Source organism: Mustela lutreola, chromosome 7, assembly GCF_030435805.1.
Source record: "Mustela lutreola isolate mMusLut2 chromosome 7, mMusLut2.pri, whole genome shotgun sequence".
NCBI lineage: Eukaryota > Metazoa > Chordata > Mammalia > Carnivora > Mustelidae > Mustela > Mustela lutreola.
The window spans coordinates 137,393,389-137,420,957 of NC_081296.1; the positions used below are offsets into that span (position 1 = coordinate 137,393,389).

General features: G+C 38.4%; 1 protein-coding gene across 21 annotated transcripts in view; it reads right to left on the reverse strand.

Annotated features, from left to right (window-relative positions):
* TTLL5 (tubulin tyrosine ligase like 5) overlaps positions 1 to 27,569 on the reverse strand; it is a 282,938-nt gene that overhangs the window by 181,292 nt on the left and 74,077 nt on the right. For 19 of the 21 annotated variants that reach the window (XR_009355825.1, XR_009355827.1, XR_009355826.1 and 16 more), the window contains 6 exons: positions 23,832 to 23,945; positions 23,453 to 23,544; positions 16,495 to 16,557; positions 11,245 to 11,283; positions 4,303 to 4,460; positions 3,046 to 3,352 (listed from right to left, as the gene is read on the reverse strand). Coding sequence is in view for 18 of the 21 variants with exons in the window: in XM_059182751.1 (XP_059038734.1) it covers positions 3,046 to 3,352; positions 4,303 to 4,460; positions 11,245 to 11,283; positions 16,495 to 16,557; positions 23,453 to 23,544; positions 23,832 to 23,945 (773 nt within the window). In the remaining 3 variants the exon portion in view is untranslated. The remainder of the gene's footprint in view (positions 1 to 3,045; positions 3,353 to 4,302; positions 4,461 to 11,244; positions 11,284 to 16,494; positions 16,558 to 23,452; positions 23,545 to 23,831; positions 23,946 to 27,569) is intronic. The other 2 variants (XM_059182754.1, XM_059182758.1) reach the window with 1 other exon arrangement.

The window sequence follows — 27,569 nt, forward strand, 5'->3', positions numbered from 1 at the left end:
TCTCAACAAGGCAACACTTACACTCTTGTTCACCTGGAGACCACATGCCACTTTCCCCTCAACCATTCCCATAAGACTTCTCTCCACAAGATTATTTTCATGACAAAACAAATGAAAAAGATTCTGAATTTTGGTCCACAAATTCACTTGCTATCAAATGAGGTAGAAATGGCATGTTTCAGTGATTTTATTAACTATTCCTCTAACACTAAAACATAAAGGTCTTTCGGATAAGGGAATTATCACTTGGAGGTTGAGATTTCAACCATTATTTTGTTGCAAATCATTGCCACAAATCAAATGAACAAGTACTGTATTTTTCATTTCTATAAACCTTCTTGAAACGACCTGGGTTTGTTCATTCTGGGACTGGCCCTAAGGTACTGTAGACATTGGTCAGCTAGTCATATGCAACAAACCCAAAAAGATGAAAGAATGAAAACTAGAATGATTTATATCAAAGAAACCCCTATTTTTTTTTTTTTAAATTAGGCTTCTATGGATTCTCAGTATAAAAATTACACAAGTAAAGGCTAGGGCCGAGAGTCTCAAATCCTTGCCATGACCTCCCTGAGACCCCTCAGTAGCCACAGAGATGCCCCACAGAATGATGGGTAGCTCGAGGCAGCAGAGTCTGAAAACCACTGATCTGCCTTCACACACCAGGCAACTGAAACAGTTTACTCAGTGAAAGTCAGATCCCTGAGATTTATGAAGAAATAATTTATTTCTACAACAGCTAAGTAGAATGTTATTGCTGGAAAGGGCCTTAGAATATAGTCCAGTGGTTTTCAAATGTTCTATTTCAATTCAGTGGAATCTTTTTTCCCCTCCAGAAAGCACAGTTTGAAAAACATTTGTTTAACCCCATACCTTGGCCTAAAGGAAAAGGAAACTGAGGCGTGGAGAAGCTCTCTAAGTAGCCCATGATCACACAGTCCGTCAGTGAGCCCTAAAAAGTGAGAATCCAGGTCTTCGGACAGTTTGGTGTGGTATCCACTGAACAAAACTACTGCTATTCTCCATGGACACTGTTCCAAACCTTAACTTCATCTCCCCACTTCCCTGAAACCCAACGTTACCCACCAGCCTTGCAACAGAAGAACTGACCTCTAACTTATAAAGGCCCAAATGCATGAATACTTAGCCCTCCTTCCTGCTTAACTTCTACTGCATTCATCCCAGTGCTTTCTTTCCGACTTGCAGTAAGCGATACCCCTCCAGTGGCCTCTTCCCACCTTCCTTTAGGGCCCTTCTTAGCAATATATCCATTTCTACATCTCTAATCCTCTTTTTTTTTTAACAATTTTATTTATTGTTTATTTGTTTGTTTGTTTGCTTAGAGAGCATGACCCGGGGGAAGGTGGAGGGGGAGAGAGAACCTCAAGCAGAGTGTGCTCTGAGCGGGGAGCCCGATAGAGGGCTCGATCTCACGACCTTGAGATCATGGCCTGAGCCAAAATCAAAAGTCAGATGCTTAACTGACTGAGCCACCCAGGTGCCCCTAATGCTCCTTCCATCAAACCCTTCTTCCCCTAGTCTATAAATACACTCCAGGATCCCCATCTGAAAAAAACAAAAAAAAAAACACACCACAATCCTTTTCTCTACGCTTGCTTTCGCTGATGTGTTCTCAACTCCCTTTCACTGCCAAATCCTCTGAAAAAGTTGGCTTGCACCTGCTTTCTTATTTCTACAACTCACAATTTCTCACAACTCACAAGTTGGCCCGGGGTCAGAAATGCAGGAGTCTCTCCTCACTCTGCGTGCTCTCTCGGGCTGTCTGAGGCACACTACAGCTTCGAACTCTCATTCTGGAGCTTCTACCACACTCCCTCCTCCTAGGCCTGGTGCCTACCTCCCTTAGCTGCTGGTTCCTATCTTCTTACTATTAAACACTGGTCTTCCCCAAGGCTCAACGCTCCTCCTTTTCTCCTGTCTATGCTTCTGGACTAAAGTGAATCGGACAAGCTCACCCACTCTAACGTTCCCAACTGCCCAGTTCTGTTCAACTCTGACCTTCAAAGCTGTATCTTCACCTATCCACTGAACCACTTCATCCCAGAGCCCTTCCGTCTCACTGTGTCCCAAATGAAACACACTTCTGTCCTGAAACCAACTCCTATGCTCCTTATACTGACTGACTGCAAATTTCACTCGGTCCATCCCATTCTCTCCATTCCAGTAGCCATGGCTCTGGTCAAGGCCTCATCTTCTGGCTCTGGACTACTGTGACAGCTGCTAACTCACCTTCCTGGTTTTCATTCTCCTCTTATCAATCACTGACCCACAGTGCACCCAGAATTTACCTTCTAAATCAAGATCTGACCATATCATTCGTTGGCTTAAAAATTAGCCATCTAGAAAATATAGTCCCAGCTCCTCTTGGAGCACTTTATAATCAAATGACATCCATTTTTTCGGTCTTATCTCTCACTGCACTCTTCTCTCCACATAACTATATAGCCTAGCACAATTTCTGCACAAAGCAGGTGCTCAATAAACCGCTGTTGAGGGGCTAAATGACTTGACCAAACCATCGCATCTCTCTGCCTTTCTTTCCCCTACGGGTACTCCAACACACAGCTGCCACCTCCCAGCCCTCCTGGCATCCCTGCTCAGCAGCTACAGCCTGGTTCAAATATTGCCACCTCCCTAATGTCCCTCTTGCCTTCCTAGAAAGGACTAGTCACTCCTTTCTCTGTGTCCTAAGAGCACTTTGTCCATATTGGGGCCCCTGCCCAGTGAGTACCCCTACATTAAACCATGAGCCACTTGAACTCTGCACTTATAGTGACTGACATTCAAACCAACAAACATTTGTTGGGCCCGTGAGACATGGGTTTTGGATCATAGCTCTATATCTTGGACAAGCAACTTCTCTAGGGCTCAGTTTCCTTAACAGTAACAATAATAATAAAATCACAGTCATTATCTCCCAGGGATGCTGTAAGAAAAGGAAAATGGCTGCAAAGCCACCAACACGGTACCTAGTACACAATGCAAGTTATCGGTTTTATTATCATAATTATTAAAGGTACATACCTAAGATTGCCATTATCTTGTAGAACCTGCATCAGGTTAAATTTAGGCTCTGGCTCCTGAGTCTCCATTTTGCAGCATTGTTCACCTTTATTATTCCATTCAGAAACTTTCATGGCATTTTCTTTGGGCGGATTTTCTACCATAACAGTCAATGAGGGGGTGTATTTGGCTTGATTTTCTCCAAGGGACCCTGCGGATTCCTCCTGGGAAGCCTCCTGCTCTTCGTCTTCATTGTCTAACGCGACTTCTTCCTCCTCGTCACTCTCTGTCTCGGTTTTAACATTCATTTCGGCCGGCTGAGTGATCACTAAATGCGGAGAATCACTAATGTTGCTGAGAAAAGGATTCAATTTTCCTCTCTCCCAATACCTTCCTTCCGTCTTTTTAGTAAAAACCCATCTCTAGGTCAGACCACAAAAGAGGCACAAAACGAACAGCATACACATCCCTCTCCAGCCTTTCGCACTCTCGAAATCCAACTGCATTAGAGCTCAGGTGTCTCAGGAGAATAGCAATGGCTCTCTTACAACTTCAGGCAAATATCTACGTAATCTCAACAGTGTGCTAGAGGTTTCTAGAAGGGCACCTTTTATGGAGGTACACAGAGCGGGGGAATATCTTTCTATCCTACATTTACTCGTTATCTTTCTCTTTCACCAACCTGGCAGGTCTGTGAGGACAAGGGACCTATCTTTTTTATTCATTGATGAAGCCCTAGTGACTAACGTGCTGGATACAGGTGCTCAACAAAGGGGTGGGGACGGAGAGGAGAGAAAGGGTCAGTGACAAATAGACCTACAAATGAGATTATCTGGGAAAGAAATTCCTCCTGGTCTGTTCATGGTTAAAATATTTATACCATTCAGCAATGTCAAGGGGTGACCTAGATTTAATACCTCATCATAAAAAAGCAGATAATGATGCTCAGGATTCCATTAAACTTAAACTAAAGCATTTCTTCATATTTTTATACCTCAAGTATTTCTAGAGTACCAGCTAGTTATATGATGCTGAAGTAAGAGCAAAAGCCAAAAACATGTATGCTTTAGTTATTCTTCAGTACAAATATCACAGAATGGAAGGTTTAAAAACTTACAATCCTTCTGAAATTAAGTTTCGGAGAAAAAGACTATACAAAAAAATTAAGCAGATGTGATCAGGAAGGTTCTTATTCATTGAGTCTTACTTAAGAAGCTGATTAACTCAGAACGGCAAGACCCGGTCAGTGGAGTTTGGCGTAAGCTCACCAGCAGGTACCTGGGTATCTTGGCCTCACGGCCCTCAATCTGCCGCTGCGTCGCCGACGTTTTCGCACCTCCAAAGACAGGAGCTTCCGCTCATAGAGGGCAGCGTGCAGTTTGGCCTTTGAATTCATACTCTCTACCTTCAGTTCCGGGGTTCCGTCAGCAGCTAGTCTATGGGAAAAAACCAGATGGTAGCTACAGTCTTCAGAGAGTTCTCTCCTTTATTCCAAGGCTAAGCTTGACAGAATTCTGTAACGACGACAGGACAGATATGGTACCTCTAGTGAATCCTACAAGGTTTGGCAGATAAATGGGAAAACTGGAATCTGCAGGAAAACTTCACTAATGGCCTATCTGAATTTGTCAAACAAAAATATACCTGAAGACAGTGTTTAAGTGTTTTTAAGTATTCGGTCATACTGGCTGACTATTTACGTCAGGGCCCATAAGAGTGCTACCCAAAACCTTACACGGAGGACTGGGCAACACTGGCAACACTTTAATTCTTAAGCTGGGTGGTGGCTAGAGGTGTTTGTTTTATTGTTATTCGTTATAATTTACTCAGACTTATACAAATATTCTTCTAATGTATATAGTACTTAATAAATACATATTTAGCAGAGGTTGAGACTAGGGGAGGGACAGCTGATACCTGTGAATATGGTAGCACAGAGCTAAGACTTATGGGGGAAGTGTCCTAGGAAAGTTACCAAGGCCCAGAGACACACCAAGTCTCAAGCATTCCAACAAGAGGAACTCCTTTCTTAGGGTCTACTTAGTTAAGAGGGATGGGGTGGGGGAAGTGATAGGGCATCTCCAGATATTGAGTACAGGTCAGGAGTTAAGAGTCAGAGGCACAAACAAGGAAAGGTAGCGATGTTGGACAAAGCCAAGTTCAATCACGCTGTGAATGGGAAGTGGGCTGGGAAGGGGATGGCAGCAGCTACATTAGGCATTAAAGTAAGATAAATCGTAGGTTAGGGAAGTAACTGGTATCAGGCCCAGTTCAAACAAGGACTAGGCAAAGCACCATGCAGGCAGAGGTAACCAGGTCAACAGAGAGAGAGGGATCTTGGTCATTGGGTCAGGAAAGAAGTATCCATATCAGTGTCTGAAAGCAGGCAGCTGACTGTATACTCAGAACTCAAGATCTAACTGGTTGGCTATGAATTCTCTCAGAGAACTGAACTCCCTAGAATTCAAAGTGTATTCCCTTTGAGGTCAAGGAATCATCATCTTTTCTCTGGGAGTTTTCAATCTCTGATAATGATGGAAAGGCTGTGTCTTTTGATCTATGTAGGACTTTTAGGGATTTCTGAGTGGATTAACTGGACAGTGAGTCTTCTAGAAACTTTCTCTCTAGAGCAGGTAACTGGGCCAAGAATAGGGATGGTCCTGACACACTGGGGCAGAAACCAGAAGCAAATTAATAAAAATACTCCAAACCTAGCTTTACCATCGTCCCAAAAAATGAACACTGTACTCCACCACCACCACCACCACCACCACACACACACACACACACACACACACACACACACACACGGTTGTGAAAATAGATATTTAGCCAATTAAATAATAAGGAAAATGAAACAAATCTAACATTTTAAAGTAACAATTGTGAGTTTCTAAGAAACCATGAGCAGAGCAATAAATTCAAATAGTACAAGGGTTGGAGGTAGGGAATGATGGAGAAAGTGTGATAAACACTTCTGATAAACACAGTTAGGGTTCTATGAGGGAAAGGACCATGCTTGTCTTGTCCACCACTGGGTTAGAGATGCCCATGAGACTGCCCAGCCCACAGATGACATATCATTAATATTTAATATTTTTGAATAAACAATTGAATTCTGTATAAATAAGCTGCACTACCTTTTAGCTACATCTACCGCATTTTATTTTTCCAACTTTTTATTATGAAAATATTTATACAAACAAAAGTTTTAAGAATAGGACAGCAGACATCCATGTACCAACAGCCTAGTTTCTGCCATGAATATATTGCTACATTTCTTTCAGCACATATAGCCAACCGTCCTTTCTTCTATTCAACCATCAATCCATCCAATTTTTAAAGCATTTCAAAGTTATACACAGAAGTCAGTGCAATTTACTCCTAAAGTTTTAACACGCACATCATTAAGTCACCAGAGTTCAGTATTTGTTTTACAGGGCTTTTGGTGTTTTGGTGCTTTTGTTTTTTGCTTTTGTTTTGTTTTTTGGTGAGCTAAACACGACATACAGTGAAATTCCCAAATAAATGCCCATTAATAAGTTTTGACAAATGCCTAGAACTATATAACCTGAACTCTGATAATACTACCCCCTCAGAAAGTTCTCGGGCCTCTTCCTAGACAATCCCTCCCCCTCACACTCTTAAAGGAGACCACTGTCTTACATTTTTTCATCATATTTTCATTGGGTTTGCCTGTTCCAGAACTTCATACAAATGGAATTATTCAGTGAGAACTCTTATGTGTAGGTCTCCTTTCATTCTGCATGTTTTTGAGGTTCATCTGTGTTGTGTGTATCCATATTTATGCCTTTTTATTGTGCAGGATTAGTCCACTCTGTGAATAATCCACAGTTTACCCACTTTCTGGTTGTTGGAGCACCTAGGTTGTTTCCAGTTTGGGAATATTATGAATAAAGCTGCTAGGAAGAATTTTGTACCAAGTCGTTCTGTGGTTATTTTTTTCATTCCTTCTGGGTAAAGATCTCAGCATGGCGCTTTCTAGGCTAACAAACTGGCAGGCTCCTTCTCAAGTGCTTGTACAAGGTTATGCTGCCAACGACAACTTATCAGACTCCCATCAGCTCCCCACCCTCACCATCTGATGCTCCGCAACCACCCCCACAGCTTTCCTGAGCTGTAAGTGACAAATAAAATCGTAAGGCATTTAAAGCGTGCAACATGATGACAGAATTTTAGCCACTCTGCGGGATGTTTAGTGGTATTTCACGATTTTAATTTGCAACTCTCTGGTATCTAATGTTAAGCACATGTTCATGACCGTATTGGCTACTCACACACCTTCTTTTGGTAGTGTCTATTCAAATGTTTCATCCATTTGTAAAAGGGTTGATTAATTGTCTAATTCTTTAGCAGGAGGAGCTCATTCTGTTTCCTAGATTCCGGTCCTTTGTTTGATGAGTATCTGCACTCAGTCTAGGGCTTGCCTAGTCACTTTCCTCACAGTATGTGATGATAAGCAAAAGTTTTTTATTTTGAGGAAATCTAGCTTATCATTTTTTTTCCTTTTTGGGTATTGCTTTCTGTGTCATGTCTAAAAACTTTGGCCAAGCCCAAAATCACAAAGATATTTTCCTCAAGAAGTTTTATAGTAATAGCTTTTATGTTTATGACTATGAATCATCTCTGATTTTTCTGGGAGATAGGGGTTGAGGTTCATTTTTAAGAGCACGATATCCAGTTCCAGCTCTATTTGTTAAAAAAGAGTTTCCTTTCGGGGCGCCTTGGTGGCTCAGTCAGCTGATCCTCCAACTCTTGATTCTGGCTCAGGTCACGATCTCAGGGTCGTGAGACTGAGCCCCGTGTTGGGCTCCATGCTGAGGGGTTGAGCCTGGTTAAGATTTTCTCTCTCTCCCTCTGCTCCTCCCCTGCCCCACTCTCTCTCTCTCTCTCTCTCTCTAAAAATAAATAAATAAACAACAACAAAAAAAACACCCCAAAAGCAAAACAAAACAAAACAAAGAAAACAATGACATTTCTCCTATTATGATAGCCTGAATAAAATTGTCTCTTTAAAAAAAGTTTCCAATGGTGAGTGCTGTGAATTGTGTGAGACTAATGAATCACAGACCTGTACCCCTGAAACAATGCATTATATGTTAATAAAAAAAGTTTCGTTTCCTCATTGGACTTTGGGCCCTTTAATGAACTCAAATGACTATATAAATATAGGACTATTTCTGGACTCTTGATTCTGTTCCACTGATTGGCTTGCCACAGTTTTGCTTACTATAGCATTACAGTATTTCTTTCAGTCAGTTACCCTAAGTCTTTTTCAAGATTACTTTGGATATTCAAAATTACTTTTGGATATTCCTTTGGATATCCTTGTATTTTCACATTAAAAAAAATTCTTTTAAGTCATTTTCTGCTGGTGATGAAAAAAATATAGTCAATTTCTAAAAAAAAAAAAAATCTACTGGAATAGATTAGAATAAAATAGAATAGACTAGGATTGTACCAGATCTTTAGATCAATTTGGAGAGAATGAACTTTTTTTTGGTGATATTGAGTCTTCTAATCCATGCACATCACTTATCTCCCCACTTATTTAGGGCTTCTTTCAGTAATATTTAGTAAGCTTTTACTGTATAAGTATTGAACAGAGTTTATAAAATTTATCCCTAAGAATTTCATATTTTCAAATGCTATCATAAACAAAATTTTAAATTTTTATTTACTGCTATTATTATTTTAGTATATTGGCCATGTATCTTCGCTAAGTGCACTTAGCTGTTCTTGTAGTTATTCTGTGGAGGCTTTAGGATATTAACCAGATCATGTCATCTAAGACTAAAGACATTTAATTTCTTCCTTTCCAATCTCTATGCCCTTTCTCCCCTACTCTCCACACCTTGCTTTATTGTACAGGCTTGACACGACTTCCAGGATAAAGTGCTTACAAATTCCAGAAGTGGACATCTTGCAATACTACTAATATAGAAGGACGCCTTCAATATTTTGCCATTAAGTGTGATATTAGCAATAGATTTTTCACACAAGGCCTTTAAGAAATTCCCTTCTACTCCTGACTTGCTAAGGGTTTTTCTCATAAATGTGAATTACATTGGTGCTTTTATTGCATCTAATAAAATGATCAACTAATTCTTCTCCTTCATACATGGTGAATAATACTAATTTTCAAATGCTAAACTAACTTTGTACTAGTAGGAAAAACCTCACTTGGTCATGTGTATTACCCTATTTTATACTGGTGGATTTAATTTGCTAAAAATCTTTGAAGAAACTTTGTGTCATGTCATATCTATGTCGTGCCTGTAATATTCTTCTTTTTTAAAATGTCTTGATAAAGACAAGGTTTTGATGTCATAGTTAATGCGGACATCATAAATGAATTGCGAAGTGTCCCTTTCTGTATTTTTGAAAGAGTTCATGTAAGATTGGTGCTGTTCTTCCTCAAATGCTTGAAAGAAATTACCAGTGAAACTACTGGGCCTGGGATTTTCTTTGTTGCAAGGTTTTTTTTATTATGAATTCAATATTCTGAATAGATATTGGGCTATTCAAAATTTCTATTTTACCTTGTGTCAGTTTTGCTAAGTGTTCCCTCCCAAGGAATTCAGCCATTTCATCTGGGTCATCAAAGTTGTAGAATAAAGTTGTTAATATAATATTCCCTTAACATCCTTTTTATGTCTGTAGGGTCTGTAAATAAATTTTCCTCTTTCCTATCTGATACTGGTAATTAGTGTTCTCTTTTTTCATTGGACCAATTTATGTAAGAGTTCATCAATTCTGCTATCTTATCAGTGAACAATTTTAGATTTTACTGGTATTATTTATTGTCTTTTATTTAATTGATTCTTACCCTTTATTATTTCCTTTCTTCTACTTAAGCTGGGCTACCCTTCTTTATCTGGTTTCATAAAATGAAACATTAGATCAGTTATGTAGGCCTCTGTTTTCTAATATAAGCTATAAAGTTCTCCCAAAACACTCCTTTAGTGCATCCTAAACATTTTAATGTTATATTTTTATTATTAATCAATTTAAAATACTTTCCAATTTCCCTCATTTCTTCCTTGATCCATGGATTATTTTGAAATGTGTGAATTTCCAAATATTTGGAGATTTTTCTGTTGTTACTGCTTTCTAATTCCAGTATGGTCAAAGACCATGCAGTTTATGATTTTATTTTCTAAATGTATTAAGATGTATTTCATGTAACAGTACATGGTCTGCCATACGTCAGCCATATGCCAGCTTTCCTCTGCTTCTATCTCTATGCCACCAAAAAACTCCTGAAGGTAATATAAAATGAATGTCAAAAACAAAGAAAGGCCAGAACCCACTGACTTTTAAGTAGTCTTATTAAGATCTTTTTCTTTTGTTTCGTTTTTATCTAATTGCCAAATTCATAGTAATATACTCCAGGAAGCATTTTCTTTGACTAAAAACTGGAGGAAACTTATAAATTTACTGTGGCTTTCATTTGGAAGTTACAAACTTGACTTTCCCCAGTTTTCCCTTCTTTAAACAAAATATGTTATCCTTCTTTAAACAAAAATTAGATTTATGCTTCAAGGGGTTTCTATGAGAAACCAGGTTTATCTTCATTAATCCTTAAATGTAAAACTAAATGCTAGATACAGGATGTCTCTTTCTCCTTGTGGCCATTTTGATTTCTAAAGAGGCACAGCACAAAGGGGATGTATGTAAGATCTCAAGCTAGGGGGGTTGTATGCTTAGGTTTAAGAGTTGTTGGGGGTCTGGTCTTTGGTTGGACAAGGCCACCCCAGCCCTTCTCTGAGACCCTTCTCTGCCCCACCAGAGTGAAGAGTCACAGGTGTTCCGCATACTTTCAGTTCTGTGGCAAACTGGGAACAGTTCTGCTCAGTTCCACAGGGCACTGAATTACTTGTCCCAAGTATATCAAGGCCAACCATAACCACGTATCTGACTCTAACATGACTCTAACACAGTTCTGAAATCTCAGTTATACTTTGGTGCCTTTCACACCGCCAAATGATACACCCATAGTTATAAAAAAAATAAATAAATCCCAAACTTCTTTTGTAAAAAGTTGCCTTGGAATAGTGTTTGAATAGAAACTTTTTTTATGTTACTATTCTTGCTGAGCCAAACCAAAAACGGTTACATAAAATATCACACTTAGCCCCTGCATGGTCACACGTTGTGCGCATGGAAAGAATCTCTCAACTTTTAAAAATCAGTTACCGTGTTCTTCCTGTCAATAAGCTTCTTCTTGGGTTTCCCCTACAGAAGTAGAAAGGACAACTGGGTTAGAGGAGTGGCCAGATATTCTCTCCTGACTTCACACGTGCACACACACTCATACTCCTGGATAACATAGAATTATGCCAGGGAAGGCCTCTTTGGGGAGAAACAGAGAGATGTATCGAGAAAAAAAAGAGAGTCCCATAAGCATGGGGGAAGAGCAATAAAAAACAAAAGGGAAAGGACAAATGGATTCTAGCAAAGTAGCATAACAATTACATGCATTTGTACCTTTAGCTACAAATCAAACCCATTCTTCACAACCACCATGCGAAAAAGATTACTATTACTTTTGTTTATTAAAAAAGGGGGGGGGGGTAGGGAAAGATTATTTTGTGACATGCCCAAGACTGGAGGCTTAGTGGGTTCAAATGGGAACCCAGAGGTTAGGTCTCAGACTCCAGTGCTCTTCTTTAGGCTTTCACCGAATTGTTTTATGTATTAGTAAAGGAAAACAATCTCAATCCTCATAGGGTTCAAAAAGGGTGCTCAGGAGAAATCGATTTTTCACAATTAAAAAAACAAAACCCTTTTAAAAAGAGATGCTCTCCATAGTGTCTGAACTAGGATTGGGCTCTCACTCTAGGATGTGAATGACATTTATGTTGAAATTAGCTTTTATTTTTAAAACATTCTTTCCTCATTTAATTTCCTTTCATTTAACATACACACACTCTCTTTTTTAAGTTCCTCAGTTTTACTTGTATCCATTTGTGAATGTGTATTTTTAGCTCAGTACAACTTTATCACTGTGTAGATTCACGGAGATATCACCCCAGATTCACTGAACAATCCCGTGGCCATAGGATCCCTTGTGTCAGTCATCCTTTTAAAACCACACACCTCTTACCTAAGTCCTGGGTTCTTTTAATCCGTTCTTCATCTTAAAGTTTTATCATTTCAAATTTATCATTTAAAAATTTCGAAAACGTTATGGAAGGAGAGCAATGCAATCAATGTCAAGATTTTCTATTTACAGAAAATCAAGTGAAAAGTAGGTCTTCAAAATGTTTAGTCTTTCCCTTCCCGTGTCTTCTTTTCGTGGCAATGTCTCCTTATCATCAGAAAGGCTCAAGATGATTTTAACTTTCTCATCAGATAATGGTTTGTTTCAATAATATGCAGTCATGGTTTCACTTTACAATCACCTCGGCTTCTAGAAGTACCAATACTTCAGCCTGGAGGTGGGGCCAGAGCATCAACAGGGTTTACAAAATCTGCAGGTGTTACTAATATGCAGCCAGGGTAAAGCTGCCATCAAACTGTAAGACAGCTCTAAGATACTGTTTGCCAGGCAGGGTGGCAGGTGCGGGATGAGAGGGAGGGGGTACGTAAGAAAGACGAACAATTAGGAAGATTATTTCCCTAAGATATAATTAGGGAATTAGTTTGAAAGTAATTCTGACAATGATACAAGGGGATTTTCAAGAGGAAAAATAGCAGTTCAGACTGAAGAGAAACAAACTTACTGGAAGATGTTAGGGCTTGCAACAAATAGGATTTCATTTCTCCAGTGCATGTTTGTGTGCCTGTGCCTACCAGGTGGTACGCTCTAGAAACTGACAAGGACAAAGATGAAGGTAACAAAGTACTACTCTCCAAAGCCAACTTAGAAAGTAGACAGGCTAGTAAGTAAACAAGCAATTATACGGCAGTGTGGCAATCTGATCACACTGAGGGACTGGAAGGGCTGCAGAACTTCCTCCTAGCCTGGGTGAGAGGATGAAAGAGGCAGCTAGGAGAACTTAGGGATGGACTGAAGGCCATTCCATGGGACAGCAGGGTGTGAGGAGGAGGCATGAAAGAGTAAGCTGACACGGAGAGATCAGCCATCGGTGGATGTGAAAAAGTAGACATTAGGCTAAAATCAATCCTCCAACTGAAATTTAGCATTTCTTTCATACACATGTGGGAAACCATCTGCAGCAGTTTTCATATGATTTTATTACCAAACCACCCCCGACAAAACCAACACATCTTTTTTCACATTACTTTAGATATGTTGGTATCTCAAAATATTGCAACATGTATCATACTTTTGAAATTACGGTGATTATCAGACCCACTGGTGATCTTGTTTATTGAATCACTAATAAAGAAACAACATATATTACTACCTCTGAAATCTCTTCATTGTTATGCTCCCCCTAGGAGAATGCTATCTCATTCTGGTGATGGTTCCCAAATGGAAAGGTTTACTTCCCTCTCCCTCAACGGGAAGCCCAAGGCTGGAAAAACTGAGCCTCAAACACAGAGTCCATGTCAGTCGAGACTGATACAACACTCTCTCTAAAATAAATGAGTACATTTAAAAAAATAAAGAAATTAAAGAAATATGTATTTGGTCTTCATTCCCATCTCTGGCACAGTGTACCTAAAACCTCTGGAACTTCCTAAGCAGTAAGCACCATAAAGGTGCCTTTGGTTATGCCAATGAGGTGACTTTGGGAATGCCCTAGATCACCATCAGGATGTGGGCTGGCCACCAGAGGAACCAACCATGTGATCAAAGGGCTGGAACTTCCAGCTGACCTCTAGGAAGGGGAGAGGGCCTGGAAATGGGGCACTCAATCACCAACGGACAATGATTCAATCAGTCATGCCTATGTAATGATGCTTTCATAAAAATGCAAAAGGACAGCATCCAGGCTGGGGCACACATGGAGATCTGGGGAAACCTACCACACCTGGAGAGGGCATGGAAGCTCTGTACCCTTTCCCCATATCTCGCCCTCAGTGTCTCTTCCCTCTGGCCATTCCTGAATTATATCCTTTTATAACAAACCAGTGATCTAGTAAGCAAACGTTCCTTGGAGTTTTGTGAGCCATTCTAGCAAATTAATCAAATGGAAGGAAGGAGAGACTTGTAGGAACCTCCAGTTTTTAGCTGGTTGGTCAGGAGTACAGGTAACAATCTGGACTTGCAACTCGTGCCTGAATTAAAGGTCCAGGCCCAGGTTGTTCAAAACCCCAATCTGTGGCCAGTTAGTTGGCAGTACAGGTGACAACCTGGCCTTGCTAACAGGCGTCCAAAGTCGGAGGAAGTGGGAATGACACAGTCTTGTAGGCCTGAACCCTTAAACTGCACAATCTGATGCTAATCTCTGGGCAGACAGTGCCAGAACTGAGTTGAATTCTCAGATGCAAACAGGTGGGCAAGTGCTTGGTGCTGTGGGGAAACCCGCACAATGAAATGGTACCAGAAGCATTTTAATATTATAGACATGAACTCTAAAATCTAGCCAGAAATCAAAAGTAGTTCTTGGATATTAAAATGACACTTGCTGGGGCGCCTGGGTGGCTCAGTGGGTTAAGCCTCTGCCTTTGGCTCAGGTCATGATCTCAGGGTCCTGGAATCAAGCCCCGTATTGGGCTCTCTGCTCGGCAGGGAGCCTGCTTCCCTTTCTCTCTCTGCCTGCTTCTCTGCCTACTTATGATATCTCTCTCTCTCTGTCAAATAAATAAATAAAATCTTTCCAAAAAATAAATAAATAAAATAAAATGGCACTTGTCAAAGTTAAAAAGGTAAACTGAGCAACCTTCGCCTGTCTGGTACTAAATAACAAAATAGATCGGGCTGCAGATCAATTTAAAATTTTAGAAGAAAATGTTTAAGAAATAAAGCTAAGAAACAATGAGATCAAAAGAATGAGAAAAAAGTAAAAACAAAACAAAACATGGAACATATAGCAAAAGATTCAAAATTCATCTAACAGAAGTTCTCAAGTAGAGGAAAAAGAGAGGTCAAGGGGAGTATTTCCACAGATGGAAGACTTAAATCTTCAGACTCAAGAGACTCACCCGCTGCAAAACCAAACTAATGAAAAGTACTACACTAGATAAAACATACCTTGGTAAAACACCTGAACCCTTAAATATAAAGGAGCCTTATAAAAGTTTCTACGATAGTGGGGGAGGAGAGAGAAACGTTAGAGAGAACGGAGTTTCTAGTCTTCTAAGTGAATCTGAAGGTCTCTTTCATTAGAAGCTAAGCAGTATAATTATCCCATCAATCGTAATAACCACAAATTTAAGGGGAGAAATGGCAAAGTGCACATATTTCCTGATAATACATCATGAAATTGTAAGAAATGACTGAAATCTGGGTATCTGTTTTAAGCATCCTGCGAAAAAGTACATACACCCTGAATATAATGTAAATTTCTCTAAATAACTGAGGTTTCTTGTTTTGATAGTCAATTACTAAACTGTACTGCAAGACAATTATGTCTTAGGGATAATAAAAGTATGTGGGACTAAGGAGTGCCTGATTGTTGTGCTATTTGAATTCCAATTTCCATTTTTCATCATTCTACCCTAATATCCCTTGTATTGAAATTATAAGTTGTCATTTTTTACAACTCCTGGTGTATTTATTTTGTGAATTACTGCCTGCTCTACCTTTCTTAATCTGATTATTCTAATCTCTTCTGGTCTAGAAAAACACATGATCATGTCTGTTAAAATTGTGTCTGAGGGGGGTGCCTGGGTTGCTCAGTGGGTTAAAGCCTCTGCCTTCAGCTCAGGTCATGATCCTGGGATCCTGGGATTGAGCCCCACATCGGGCTCTATGCTCCGCAGGGAGCCTGCTTCCTCCTCTCTCTCTGCCTGCCTCTCTGCCTACTTATGATCTCTGTCTGTAAAATAAATAAATAAAATCTTTAAAAAAAAAAATTGTGTCTAGGGGCGCCTGGGTGGCTCAGTGGGTAAAGCCTCTGCCTTCGGCTCAGGTCATGATCCCGGGGTCCTGGGATCAAGCCCTACATTGGGCTCTCTGCTCAGCAGGGAGCCTGCTTCCTCCTCTCTCTCTCTGCCTACTTGTGATCTCTCTGTGTCAAATAAATAAATAAAAAAAAAATTGTGTCTAACGTGACGTGTGTCTAATGTAAAAAGACACAGAGTACAGGTCTTCCTTTAAGAAGAATAAAGTTTAGGGCATTTGTTAAGATTGTTTAAAGATAGTTATGGTTTAATTTGTGGCCTCTATAAACAGTATATGGTGATAAGAGTTAATGAATTCTGGAACAATAGGTATGATACTGTGTTTTCTCTAAGGCCCTTTGTAGCAGAGATTTTACGAAAGCCTTTTTTTTAAATAAAGCATCTTTCCTTCTTTTCTATGTGCCTTCTCATCACATGATCTAATGATCTTAAAAGATTAGCAAATTTACAAGATCAGCAAATCCCCACCTGTCCTGGAAGAGACGCGTTGCCAGCATATAGTTCATGGAGGTCTTGTGTTCCAGGTAGGACCTGAAAGACAAAGAACGAAACTGGCTATTTCTTAAGTTTGACTGAAGGAAAGAAACATGGAAATAAAGCCATGAATCAAGCACAGAAGGGATAGGTTACTTATATACGGTTTCTAAATAAATGTACGGATCTCTACAGTGGTAAAGGAAGAGAAAGTTGCTTAAATTAAAATTATAAAATACCAGAGGAGCAGAAGATACAATAAGATGAAAAGGATAAATGGAGGAGCTGATTTAGAAAGTAAAAAGAAAAAATGATGGGATTTCTTGGATTAATAAAAAGTGACATCCTACATTCAGAAAATAAAACTGTAAGGCAAAAACAAAGCCACCGCCAAAAATCATATATAAGAGAGAGGGCAAATGAAGCTGGGAATAGGGAGATGCATAAAGGGTGTGAAAGTGTGACAGAACATGGTTTCAATCATTATTTCTCAAGAACTTTCCAGTGGCTCCTTGTCGCTTACTGTAGGTGGCATACTCTTTTGTCTTCCAAGCTTTCAAAAGTTGGATAAGCTACACAACCAGTATCTTCATGCTTTCTCCAGACATTTCCTCAACATTGATCCTGCCGTACAGCCAGACAAGCTCCCTTAAACTCCTCTCGCACCACACTTCCCAGTGATCCTTTCGCCTTGGTCTAGACACCTCCTCAAACCCTCTGCAATAATCTACAATCTACCCTTCAAAAAGCACCTCACGTCCAGTCTGCTGCACAAAGCCTCCCTGACAGGACTGCTCTGAGACTAGAGAAGTGACCTTGTCTGAACTACCTTAGCTTTTCCCATATGCCCAAGGAGGGACCTGTCATATACACTGTCTCATAGAGGAAATGTTTTCTTCTCAGAAAGCAGCATGAGGGGCGCCTGGGTGGCTCAGTGGGTTAAGCTGCTGCCTTTGGCTCAGGTCATGATCTCAGGGTCCTGGGATCGAGTTCCGCATCGGGCTCTCTGCTCAGCAGGGAGCCTGCTTCCTTCTCTCTCTCTCTCTCTCTGCCTGCCTCTCAGTGTGCTTGTAATTTCTCTCTGTCAAATAAATAAATAAAATCTTAAAAAAAAAAAAAAAAAAAAGAAAGCAGCATGATATAGCGGGAAAAAAGTCAGATCCAGAGTCAGAATACCTGAATCAAGTCCCCTGTGTGATCATGGAACAGTCACGTGACCTTATGGAGCCTTACTTTCTGTATCATTAAATTGGAATAATGATATGCATGAAATACATTATAATGATGAAAATCCATACAAATGAACTCTTTTTTATTATATGAATAAATAACTTCTCCTTAATCCCACTGTTAACTCTCAAAGGGCAGGGGTGCCATCTAATATTGGTTTTATACTCCAAAGCAGCAAGCACAGTGCTAGATACCTGGTGGATACTCAATGAATATACATTAGTAAAAAGGCATATTTGTTAGTAGATAAATACATCGTCCCCACCCTACATGACAGCAGTTCAATTAGTTTAATATTCTTGGCCCAACTCTGCCACTTTCTTCAGAGACCCAGGAGAGGTGGAGTGACTTAACCAGACTGGTAATTTAAGAAGAATAAACAAAAATGCATCAATGAGCAAGTCCCATTTTTCTCTTGGGAGATAATTTCCCCTTAGGAGGTACATATCCTCTACTGGTCCTATAAGGTCAGGTGCTTCTCCCATACAGCTCAGTCTAACCTTGCCTACAAATGGGCATGCAAATCTGCCCATATCAGAAGTTCAACTTTTTGCTGAACACAAAAAGTGTGATTGCTTGTAGACAGATAATAATCAAATCTCCCAGCCTAGACTTTATAAGTAAAGAAGGAGATTATTTTGGTCTCCATCTCTCTTAGTCTTTGTCCTTGGTCCACTGGTTCAGAATCAAACCAGTATAATCAAACTCTGTTTGATTATACTGACTCTGTTAAGAGACCACAACACTACCTGTAATTGGTTCCTTAGAAAAGGCATGCAAGTTAAGGTCCTACCTCTTGAAATACTCAAGAGTAGAGGTTTCCACTTTCATTAATTAAAAAATGTTTTCTAGGAACTGTAAATATTTAAATTCTTCAAAAACATATCAAAAGAAAACACAAGCAGTATCTTTCTGTTGTGCTCCTAGGTCTTTCTAAGGTATAATTACATTGATAGAATATTTTGTAAGATGAAAGGAAGATTTCTCTATGAACAGCTGGGTTTTCAAAACAAAACAAACACAAAATGGGTACCTTTTATTCTACCTTTTATTCTTCTAAGTTCTAGCTCTATACTTAGAACCACTAATACCCCAATTAGATTAAAAGCCAATCACCAGAGGAAGAGAAATATGTTAACTATAAATCGATTCTCAACCTTATAGTTATAAAAGAAAAAGCATCACAAGGGACTCTGAGTCTTTGGGTGAACACAAATCTGCTTAGTCATAGGGTAATTTTGTCCACAGGCTGGGCAACGAGCAAGTGACAAGGTAAAGAATATTAAAGCGAGTATAAGCTGAGTACTTTCCAGAATTCATCCAGAGCTACACAGATTGGTTCCTATCAGCCAGAATGAAGAAATTTCATTGAATTGGGTTAAATGGGCTCATTTAACAGACATCTCCAAAGAGTCTTTAATAGTAAAACTTTCCTAGATCTAAACACAAAGCTACCCTAAACAAACCACAGAAATGGTTTTAAATGAACTGAGTAATGTAGAGAATTGCTGAATCACTACATTATACACCTGAAACTATATTACACTGTATGTTAATTATACCAAAATTTTTTTAAAAAATGTTTTTAAATGAGCCTGGAAAAGATTAAACTGATCTTTAAGTAACTTAACTATCAGGCCAAAAAACCTTCAGAAGTATTTAAAGAAGGCAATAAAACCAATTCAACAATACATTTATAATGTCCAACATCCAACTTTTAAACATATTGTACATGTAAAGAAAAAATGGGAACATGAGGAAAATCAGTCAATAGAAACAGATTTAGAAATGACAGAGAGTAACAAAGATTTAAAAACAGCTACCATAAATATTATAATATATGCACAAAATCTAAAAAATCATGAAAATAATGGGAAAAAACAAAAAGAAGATATAAAGAGAAACAGTGGATTCTAAAGTTGAAAAATAAAGTAACTGAAATGAACATTTCATTGGACGGAATTAATAGAAGATTTGAGGTTGCAGACAAAAAGATGAATGAATTTAGAAACAGAGAAACAGAAAACCATCCAAAGTAAAGAAAAAGAATCTTAAAAAAATGAGCAAGGCTAGACTTGTAGTGTAGTATCAGCCAACTGAAATCAGAATCAGCCAATCATGAAATCTGAGTCCCAAAAGGAGAGCACAAGAAAACAGAAAATATATATATATATATATTCGAAGATATAATGGCTAAAAATTTTCCAAATTTGATGAAAATGATAACTCCACGGACCAAGAAGCTCAACAAATCCAAGTAGAAGAAACATGAAGAAAATGACACCAAGGCATATATATCGTAATCAAATGAGTTGAAAATGGGTCATAAAGAAATAAACTTAAAAGCAGGCTGAGGAGAAAAAAAAGGCACATTCTGCACAGAAAAAAATAAAATAAAATAAAGTAAAATAAGAATTACCACATGCTTCTTGCCAGAAAAATGCAAGCCAAAAGATAATGGAACATTTTTCAAGTGCTAGGAATAAAGGAATATCCAGAATATATAAAGAGTTCTCACAACTTAGTTATAAGAAAACAAATAACCTCACTTAAAAATGGGTAAAATATTTGATTGACAGAGACATACAAACAGCAAATAAGCACATGAAAAGACACTCAACATTAGTCATTACAGAAATGCTATTAAACCTATGTGCTATCACTACACACCTCCTAAGGAGTTAAAATTAAATCAACCATACCAACTGTTGGTAAGAATGTGGAAGAACTAGAACGCTCATACACTTATTATGGGAATATAAAATGGTACAACCACTCTTGAAAACTATGTGGCCATTTCTTAAAAATTTAAACATATACAATAATATGATCCAGTCATTCCACAAATAGGTATCTACCCAAGAGAAGTGAAAGTACATGTCATATAAAAATTTGTATATAAACATTCAAAGAAGCTTCATTTGTAATAAAAACATGGAAACAACCAAATTGCCCATCAAAAGATGAACAATAAGCAAATTCTGGCATATACGTGTAATAGAATACTACTCAACAATAAAGAGGAATTAAACCACTGATACATGATACAACATGTATGAATCTAAAAATAATTTTAATAATAATAAAGTAAAAAGAAAGACCCAACAAATAAGAGAACAATCGGTAGAATTCTATTAAATTAAATTCTAGGAAATGCAGATTAATCTTTGACAGAAAGCAGATCATCGCTGCCTGGGGACCAGGATAGGCAGTGAAGGGCCAGGAGGGGCAGGTGAGAGGAATTACAAAGAGGCACAAGAAGACTTTTGGAGGTTACGGGTAAGTTCATTATGTTGATTTTAGTGGTAGTTTCACAGGTATATATACCTATGTTAAAATGAATGTAACATATTATACTCTTTAAATATATAAAGTTTATAACTCAATAAAGCTATTTAAAAAATAATGTTTTTAATACTGTTCAAAAGCATGAAATACTAAGTGACAAATTAAAAAAAAAATTCAAGACCTTTACACGGAAAACTATAAAACATTGCTAAGAAAAAGAAAAGATATAAATAAGTGCACTTGTCATGATGAACACTGGATGGTGTATGGAACTGTTGAATCACTACACTGTAAACCTGAAACCAATATCACACTGTATGCTAACTAACTGGAATTGAAATAAAAACTTAAAAAGTAAAAAAAAAAAAAAAAAAAAAAAGATGACCTAAATAAACGGAGAAATTTATCATGTTCATGGATTGGAAAATTCAATATTGTTAAAATGCCCACTGCCCCAAAATTAATCTATACACTCAATGCAATCCCAATCAAAAGCCAGCAGGCTTTTGTGTAGAAATTGATGAGGGAATTCTAAAATGCCCTGGGAAATATAAAGGACACAATAGTCAAAATACTTTATTTATTTATTTTTAGTCAAAATACTTAAAAAGAAGTTGGAAGACTTACACTATCTGATTTTAAGACTTAATATAAAGTTATAGTAATTGAGACAGATTAATTAGTATTGAATAAAGTCCAGAAACTGACCCACACATATGTTTGAACTAATTTTCAACAAAGATGCCAAGGTAATTAAATAGAATAATTTCAACAAATGGTGCTGAAATAAATGTATTACATCATATGAAGAGAAATGAACCTCAATCCTTACCGTACACCATACACAAAAATTAAGTGAATACTGTCCCAGACCAAAATATAAGAAGTCAAAGTTGAAAACATTAAGAGAAAAACCTTTATGATGTTGGGGTTGTCAAAAATTTCTTAGACAAGAAACACAAAATGCATCTTTTAAAAATTTGTGATCAGCCCTATGACCCAGCAATTGCACTATTGGGTATTTACCCTAAAGGTACAAATGTAGTGATCCAAAGGGGCACATGCACCCGAATGTTTATAGCAGCAATGTCCACAATAGCCAAACTATGGAAAGAACATAGATGTCCATCAACAGATGAATGCATAAAGAAGATGTGGTATATATATACACAATGGAATACTATGCAGCCATCAAAAGAAATGAAATCTTGCCATTTGCGACAACATGGATGGAACTAGAGCGTATCATGCTTAGTGAAATAAGTCAAGCAGAGAAAGACAACTATCATATGATCTCCCTGATATGAGGAAGTGGTGATGCAACATGGGGGCTTAAGTGGGTAGGATAAGAATAAATGAAACAAGATGGGATTGGGAGGGAGACAAACCATAAGTGACTCTTAATCTCACAAAACAAACTGAGGGTTGCTGGGGGGAGGGGGTTTGGGAGAAGGGGGTGGGATTATGGACATTGGGGAGGATATGTGCTTTGGTGAGTGCTGTGAAGTGTGTAAACCTGGTGATTCACAGACCTGTACCCCTGGGGATAAAAATATATGTTTATAAAAAATAAAAAATTAAAAAAAAAATTTGTGATCAATTGGACTTCACTGAAACTTAAAAACTCCTGTTCTTTGAAAATCACCATTATAGAAATGAAGAAACTTGGGGCATCTAGGTGGCTCAGTTGGTTAAGCATCTGACTTTGGCTCACGTCATGACCTTGGGGTGCTAAGATTGAGCCCTACCCTACATAGGGCTCTGCACTCAGCAGGAAGTCTGCTTCTCCCTCTTCTTTTCCTTCTGCCTTTCCTTTGAGAGACTTGTGCACTCTCTCAAATAAATAAATAAAATCTTTAAAAAAAATGAAAAAGCTAGCCACAGACTTGGAGAAAATATTAATATTCTCAATGTGACTGTCTGAGAAGGGATCTGTATCAAGAGTCCTTTATAACACAAACAAAAAAAATTAAAACCCTAAATTCAAAATGGAAAAAAAGAAGATACACAAATGGCCAATAGCAGATGAAGTCTCAATACCATTATTTAGAGATAAATGCCCACCAGAATGCCCAAAACTAAAAAGCCTGACAACTGCTGACAAAGAGGAGGAGCAACTAGAACTCTCATACACTCTTGGTAAAATGTAAAATATTACTGTAACTTACTTTACTTCAAAGGTAATGATGACCATTAAAATTTTTAAAAGTGTCTAACCTGGGGTTAAGGGGCTATTACAAAGGAGGCAGGGGATTTTTTAAAAAGGAATAATGCACAGGTAGGTTAAATTTCTGTTAATGCTCTAGGTATTGAGTTGGGAAAATACACAAAGTGAGAAAGACACACATGGAAAGCATTGCCAACACCTGTGTCATAATTAACCCAATTCTGTGGACCTGAGGCACAGATCAAAAAAAAAAGGTAGTCACCTCACCCATATATTTCCCATGTCTCCGAAGTAGGGAATATGCGAATAAATCCACCTCTCCGATCATTTTCTTCCTTCACTCTCCGTAAAACTTTGATCTATACAGAGAAAGAGAAAATTGGGTAAGCACTCATTTTGAAAACTGCAATCCATGTGTTTACAGGGCAGAGGAAGAGAGTTACGACCCACAAATATGAAAGAAGCATGAAGGGAGAAGTTAATTCCATCTAAGATTCTGTTTTCTAAGAACAAGTTTCTCCCATCTTGAATCTTTGTTCAATGTTCAATGTAAGATACGAATTGGTCATCAATGTTATAAATCACTCAGTAAATTTCACTGAACCCTATATTAGCCCACAAAGGCCTGGAATGGAGTTATCTTTACCTCCTCCATTGACAGACCAAGCACAGAACCACCTAACTTCCCCGGCACCTTCTCTCGGGCTGAGCCCACAAGGTTTTTCATTTCCGCATCACTGGCAGACAGTGGACGGGAACGCTAAGGAGAAGGAAAAACAGAAACAAAATGTTTTCATCATCATTTCTTCATTTCTCTTTATTCAGTCCCTCAACATTATTATCTTCCCTAATATGGATAAACTCAAATCCAAAGCCCATTTTCTGTAATTACTCTCTTAGCTTTAAACCCTGGGAAATAAATGAAAGCTAGTAGACTCAAAGGCAAGAAAAGAAAACAGAATAGAAGAAAAATACTATGGGTTGAGAGGAAAACTAGGAGAAAAACAAGAAAGATGTCCACGTGACTTTCTAACCCAGTTCTTAATCCTAATCCTGGTTTTACAGTACATCTGACATTTTCAAACATATAGAAGAAATCTGAAAATAACTGCCACATAAGATTAAACGAGCATTTATTTCAGTAAATAACTATATTCTTTTCAGCAGTGGAGAAGTGTGGGTTAGGAGAAATGAGACATAAGTCGAAAGCCAAGGAACAATCAATTATGTCACAAGTGAAAATGGGGCCATGAGATGTTTTAGAACTCGGGCGTGGGGTTGGGGGGTGGAAACTGAGGTAAGAGTCATCAGTGACACAGAAAAGAGATGTGACCAAAAGAAACGCTGTAGCCGCCGGACTTCAAGAAACATGACCAAGGACAACCGCCTGGGCACTCCAAGGTGGCAGCCAAATGGGCCATGTTCATTCAATCTTCCGAATGCCCATCACAAAGGTCATCTGGAATGAAAGTTTCAAGTAATTCTGATATTACGTGAGCAAAGAAATATAAAGGTAACAGAGGAAGTCAGATGGTATGAAGCTTGTGAACACACTATTATTGAAAAAGATAAAGTGATAAGACAAATACATCTCCCAATAAGAAGAAGAAGCAATAACTCAGGAAATGTACATGCAAATTGTCTTCTTAAATTCCTAGAACATGATGAGAGAAAAGCAGTCCTACTGTCAGGAACTACGTTTATTTTTCTCTCTGCATACACTCTCTATGGAAAAGCTTTCAACCTTCTCAGCAATGCTCACTGTTACAGACTGAAGGTTTATGTCCCTCCACAAATTTGTATGTTGAAGCCCTAACCTCCAAATTTGATGGTATTTGGACACGGGGCTTTGGGGGAGGTAATCAGGATTAAAGGAGGTAATCAGGGTGAGACTCTTGCCTGATGCAATTAATGCCCTTAAAAGAAGAGGTATCAGAGAGTTTGTACACTCTCTTTCTCTGCCCAACCATGTACAAAGAGGTCATGTGAGCACAGAGCAAGATGGTAGTTGTCTACAAACCACAAACAGAGACCTCAGAATGAAACCTGCCTTGCTGGCACCTTGATCTTGGCACTTCCCAGCCTCCAGAACTGTGAGGAATAAGTTTCTGTGGTACTTGGTTACAGTAGCCCAAGAAAAACTAAAAGACACACCTATACACATCATGAATGCTTTTACCTTTGACACACAGGAGACCAATACAAACCAACCTTCAAAGCTAGCATGGGAGTTATAAAAGACAGATTTCCTGATAGGAGACTCCATGATGAGACAGATACCTTTAGCGCGAAAAACCATGAAATCAGCAGAATATAGCAACACGTAAAGGCTGGGACTTTCACTTGTTTAGCTTTTCCTATGATATCTTCAGCACGCAGAACAGTACTTGGCGTGGGGTAAGAGATCAATAAATATTTGATGAAGAAATAAATAAATGAATGAATGTGCTGAAATGCAGATTAATCATGGTTAGAACTACACTTTGCAGAGGATTTGGGGGGAAAATTTAACTTTCCAGTCTCTGGGTATGCATTAAACAGCACATGTTGGGATGAGAGGGGAATCAAAGGGCAACTTCAAAGATTTAGGAAGGGAATCATGTAAGTAATATGATCTTTTCGAAAAGATTTTAAAGTGTGAACACTTATTTAGTGACAATTCAGTAAAGCCAAAATATTAACCGGATGCTTTAAGGACTTTTCTCATTTCACACACGACTTATCGTTGGTTAAAAATACTTTATTTCACATGTGATGACACGACTCTGATCAGAAAACTACTGGCAGTCAAGTGCCTTATCCAAGGTCAAGTTGCCTCATCACTCATACTATTTACAAGTACCTTAAAGTCCTCTGAAATTATGTAAGAGAGAATATGAAGTAAGCACTCATTTAAATGTATAATAAAAATACAAATTAGGCATTTTAGAATAGAAAAACTGATTTTAAAATGTTGGTAAGCTAAAATCTATATTAAAGGTTAGTAATAAAAATATTTTAGGAAGTAGTTATTAGCTATTTTAAGAAATACATGGTTGGGGAGCCTGGGTGACACAGTCAGTGAGGCGACTGACTTTTGGTTTTGGCACGGGTCATGATCTTAGGGTTTTGAGATTAAGCCCCGTTAGGCTCCACAATCAACGTGGAACCTCTTGAGATTCTCTTCCCCCTTCCACTGGTGCTCATGCTCTCGTTCTCTAAAATAAAATAAATAAATCTCTAAAAAATGTAAAAAAAAAAAAAAAAAAAAAAGAAATGCATCATCATATTTATAAGAACATGGATCAAACCACTATTGAAAAACATCTAACTGGCACCTCCAATTTGTTTTTCATTTTTTTGCTTTTTGTCTTTCTTTTGTTTTTGTTGTTCATTTTCTTGTCTTTTTTTTATGACTAGTTTTGTAATTGTATTTTACTTGTTGAACTTTTTATCTTTTTTTTTCTTTCTCTCTTTTTTAGGACCTAATTTTCATCTTGTGGAATTGCTCTGAGGTGGAACAATATTCCTGGCTTCCAGTGACTGAGATTACAATGATGTTGCCACCTTCTTCTACTCATCTAAACCTGCTCCTAGAAACACTGAACTGACACCCCCCAAAGTTCTCAGTCTTCTCTCCCAAGTCACTTTCAAAGAGCTGTCTCCAACACAGGTTCACAAACACTCCTTCATTATGCACGGCCCACGGTTCTAACTCCAGCACTTGTGTATGCACGTGAGCTGTCCGGGTGAGGCACGGGGAAATTCAGGAGGTCCTACAAGCTGGGGCCTTCAGGAGGTTTGAAAATGGAAGTGGTTGAAGGGTAATGGTGTTTGTTAGGTGAGTGCTCTAGCTGTGAACTCCCATTGGCTGATGGCTTTACTCTTTTATTGCCACAAATATCACGAGGTTGCAAAGAAAAAGGTCAATGCTATGCCTAGCGGAAAAAAGATGGCTAGAAACACCTTTTACCTCTTCACCTATTTGCCTCAAACTAAACTACTAAAAAGGCTAAGAGGGAGGTATGGAAAGTTGTAACTACCAGTGTCTATGTATCTCAAATGCCTCTCTAAAATCCATCCAGGTCTCCTGTGTCTTTGGGGAGGCTGCCAAAAAATATCAGACTAGAAAGTCAGAAGTATTTTGCCAATCTCAGCTTTTCAATAAATTTGAGATTACAGAGGATTTTCTGTATCAGCATAATATTGGCTGTACTACAGAGATGTGTGGCTACATATGTACTACAAAGCACTACTGTCATAGACCATTAGTTAAATCCTTACCAACATCTGTTAATGAAATGAACTGGAGATTAAATATGTGTCCTCCTACTGTTTACTACTTCCAGCATGGTGGAATTTTATGGACAGCCTGCATTCTTTATGCAAATCAAGAAGGGCCAAC